The sequence below is a fragment of the Wolffia australiana genome, chromosome 3 (assembly GCF_029677425.1).
Source record: "Wolffia australiana isolate 7733 chromosome 3, ASM2967742v1".
In the NCBI taxonomy this organism is placed as follows: Eukaryota; Viridiplantae; Streptophyta; class Magnoliopsida; order Alismatales; family Araceae; genus Wolffia; species Wolffia australiana.
Window position 1 is genome coordinate 7,660,960 of NC_135837.1, and position 4,138 is coordinate 7,665,097.

At 42.5% G+C, this 4,138-nt stretch overlaps 1 protein-coding gene across 1 annotated transcript; it reads left to right on the plus strand.

Moving 5' to 3' along the window:
* Positions 1–2,276: 2,276 nt before the first annotated feature.
* Positions 2,277–2,891, plus strand: LOC144701397 (ferritin-2, chloroplastic-like). Its single transcript, XM_078573213.1, has 3 exons — positions 2,277–2,407; positions 2,504–2,710; positions 2,807–2,891. The coding sequence occupies exons 1-3, from the start codon at positions 2,277–2,279 to the stop codon at positions 2,889–2,891; spliced, it is 423 nt and encodes a 140-aa protein (XP_078429339.1).
* The last annotated feature ends 1,247 nt before the right edge of the window (positions 2,892–4,138 follow it).

The window sequence follows — 4,138 nt, forward strand, 5'->3', positions numbered from 1 at the left end:
CTATGTTGTAACATTGGGATAAAAAAAATATAGCTACTAGACACAGAGAGTACCAAGCTATTGTGTATGTCGCACCATTGGATGTGACCCTCTCTCCAATCCAATGGGTAAAATACTATTTCATTATCTAATAATATGACCAATGTAATTATTCTTTAAGTCTATCATGCCTACTTTTGTATCTGCTTTATTTAAAATTTGTACCCAATTCTACATCTACTGGTTATTACAGCATTCTTCTACGAGCAAGGTCTGAACATCAAGCTTTGATGAGCAGTGGTACTACCAAGCCGTCCTTTAAAAGTCTACCTACCTATCTTATTTTTTGGGGTGCAAGCCATCTTATAGTTGCAATGTTTATATCCTTTTGTGTACAAAAAACCTACGGTCACTTGAATAGTCTAATGTTTAATGTGGAAAACAGTTATCAACTTGTAATCATCTGCATCTGTGACACTAATCATCCAGTTCATCGATGGTTGTCATCATCTTTTGTCCTTGTCATTCGTTCTTATCATTGTTGACGCTTCACATCATCATCCTTGATAGTTGTTGTCCTAGCCTTTGGTGTTTGCCTTCATCTCTGTCCCTATAATCAGTAGTCATCATCCCAGTTATTGACATATCTGTCCCTATAATCGATAGTCGCCATATCATCACTGGAAGTCCTCATCCCCGTCGCCAGAACCTGCCATTTCAGTCCTTGGTGAACGTTGTCACAGACATTCACATCTCTGTCCCTATAATCGATAGTTGCCATATCATCACTGGAAGTCCTCATCCCCGTCGCCAGAACCTGCCATTTCAGTCCTTGGTGAACGGTGTCACAGACATTCACATCTCTGTCCCTATAATCGATAGTTGCCATATCATCACTGGAAGTCCTCATCCCCGTCGCCAGAACCTGCCATTTCAGTCCTTGGTGAACGTTGTCACAGACATTCACATCTCTGTCCCTATAATCGATAGTTGCCATATCATCACTGGAAGTCCTCATCCCCGTCGCCAGAACCTGCCATTTCAGTCCTTGGTGAACGTTGTCATAGACATTCACATCTCTGTCCCTATAATCGATAGTTGCCATATCATCACTGGAAGTCCTCATCCCCGTCGCCAGAACCTGCCATTTCAGTCCTTGGTGAACGTTGTCACAGACATTCACATCTTCGTCCCTATAATCGAGAAGAATATCATCATCCGGAAAGTTATAATCGATAATGTCCATATCATCACCAAGTCCTCATGCCATTTCAGTCCTTGGTGAACGTTGTCATAGACATTCACATCTCTGTCCCTATAATCGATGCCATATCATCAGAAGTCCTCATCCCCGCCGCCGAACCACCATTTTCATCAGTCCTGAACGAACGTTGTCACAGTTTCCTCATCCCCGCCGCCAGAACCTGCCATTCAGTCCTTGGTGAACGTTGTCCATTCACATCTCTGTCCCTATAATCGATAGTTGCCATATCATCACTGGAAGTCCTCATCCCCGCCGCCAGAACCTGCCATTTCAGTCTATAATCGATAGTTGCCATATCATCACGGAAGTCTCATCCCCGCCGCCAGACCGCCATTTCAGTCCTTGGTGAACGTTTGTCCACATCTCTGTCCCTATAATCGATAGTTGCCATATCATCACTGGAAGTCCTCATCCCTGTCGCCAGAACCTGCCATTTCAGTCCTTGGTGAACGTTGTCACAGACATTCACATCTCTGTCCCTATAATCGATAGTTGCCATATCATCACTGGAAGTCCTCATCCCCGTCGCCAGAACCTGCCATTTCAGTCCTTGGTGAACGTTGTCACAGACATTCACATATGACGTCCCTGCCATTAGTGTTCATCGTCCAAGTCTTCGACGAACATCATTTGCATTATCTTTTCTCCTTGTACTGGTTGACGGTGGTCGTCATCCCAGGCTGTTGTCATCATTCTCGTCGTCGTTGGTCATTGTCCCTATTGTCGGCATTCACGTCCCCGTGAACTCATTTAATATATCTATGCTCCGCAATCATCATCCCTTTGTCAATAATAGTTGTCAATGGTTGGTGTTCTCATTTGTGACAGTCATCATCCCTGCCATCGGCAGTCACCTGCATTCTTGAAGAACTCCGTCCTCGCTGTCGCCGATGGTGTCCATTGCTGGTGTTGGTGGTCCCCTAATTGGCAGTGATTGTTCCATCATTGGCAAATGTCATCCATGTTGTCTATAGTCATTGTCATCTTTTTGAGGGCTGTTTTCCTCTTTGTTGACTATTGTTCTGCATAGGCCATGGCAGACATCATCCGTCACATCACACATTATGGTGACGACACCATGACAGATCACATCACAGTGACGAAATTCTTGGCCCGTGACGCTGACGGTGATGGTGACAGAGTTCCTCGGACAGGTGATGTGATGTGATGGATGTCACGGATGACGTTGGTGACAGATTTGTAATTACATTTGAAAAGAGCAAAAATACTTGAAATTTTTTTTCCTTCTTCTTCGATTAGATTCTCGCCATGGAAGGCAAAGAATGGCCGATTGACGACGGCCGTTGCGAGCTTCGAGTCTGGCAGCCGCGCCACTACTGGAGTTATCTTTGAGCCCTTCGAGGAGATGAAGAATGACGTCTTTTTCATTCCTTCAGCTCCGAATGAGTCTCTTGTTTGCCATAAGTACTCTGAAGCTTGTGAGGTGGCCATCAACGAGCAGATCAAGTGGGTTTCTAATCCTTTTTCATAATTCTTTTCTTGGGTTTCACCTATCTTCAAATCTGACTGATTTTTATGGGTTTTTCTCTATTCTTGGAGCAGGGAATACAGCGTGGCTTATACCTGCCACGCGTTGTTCGCCTACTTCGATATGGATAACATCGCGCTTCAAGGCTTTGCCAAGTAGTAAATCTGCTCTCCCTTTGCTGAATGATTTAGTTTCTGCTCATCTTTCTTGTTCCATCTCGCACGTTCTTTAGGGAATCAAGCAAGGAGTGGGAACACGCTAAGAAGCTTATTAAATATCAGGTAGTTTAATATTCCACTGATGAAGGCATTGGACTTGGAGCAAGTTTCTGATTTGATACCTGCTGATCTAATCTCTGGAATAAGCGCGGTGGAAGGGTGAAGCTTCAACCGATCCTGACCCCGCTCACTAAGTTTGATCACGAGGAGAAGGTGAGCCTATGAGAACACTCCACGGAGTGATAAAAATGGAAGTCAATATAGAATGAGAATGCAGATTGATTAAAAGGATAGAGGAGGAAAATGATAGCAGTAAGTAGATCGTGATTTTCTCCTTCAATAATTCTTAATCTTATCAAAGGCACATGGTTTGGTATTTATAGGATATAGATAATAACAGTAAGTATAAATTATTAGGCAGTTATAGATCGATATATGTAACTACTGTTTCAAATAGTACGACTAGATTGAGATCTGTAACTACTGTTACTCTTCAGCCCCCGCAAGCTCATCTACAATGTAGAAGACGTTGAGCTTGCAAAGCAACTCCAAAAATCCTGGTTTTGACAGCGGCTTTGTCAAGACATCAGCTAGTTGTCCAGAGTTTGTGATGAATTTGATGTCGAGAAGTTTTGCTGCAACTTGTTCTCGAACAAAATGAAAATCAGTTTCAATATGCTTCATTCATGCATGAAAAACAGGATTTTTGGCCAAATAAGTGGCTGTGATGTTATCACATCAGAGTGTAGGAATAGATGAAGGAATGATGCAAAGCTCTGTGAGAAGAGAATTTATCCACATGACTTCGGATGCTGCATTAGCCAAGGATTTATACTCTGCTTCAGTACTAGATCTAACTACGGTTGATTGTTTCTTCGAGCATCAAGATATCAAATTTTTACTAAGAAAAACAAAGTAGCCACTAGTAGATATTCTATCACTTTGATTACCTGCCCAATCCGCATCACGATATGCATTCATAGATATAGTAGAATCAGGATAAAAAACGAAGTCCGGAGGTAATACGACATTTGAGATAACAAAGTAAATGTCTTAAAGCTCTCCAATCATCTCCGGGTGGTTTATGCATTTTCTGACTTGTGTTGTTAACATCAAAAGTGATATCAGGACGAGTTAAAGTTAAATATTGTAGACTGTCAACCAAGCTTCCATAAGTAGAAACATCTG

Bases quoted from the DNA above. Each gene is read 5' to 3' on its own strand.
- LOC144701397 (XM_078573213.1), top strand. From the start codon at position 2,277: ATGGCAGACATCATCCGTCACATCACACATTATGGTGACGACACCATG. The intron at 2,408-2,503 runs GTGATGGATGTC...TTCTTCGATTAG, and splicing joins CCTCGGACAGGTGATGTGAT to ATTCTCGCCATGGAAGGCAA. The intron at 2,711-2,806 runs GTGGGTTTCTAA...TTCTTGGAGCAG, and splicing joins GCCATCAACGAGCAGATCAA to GGAATACAGCGTGGCTTATA.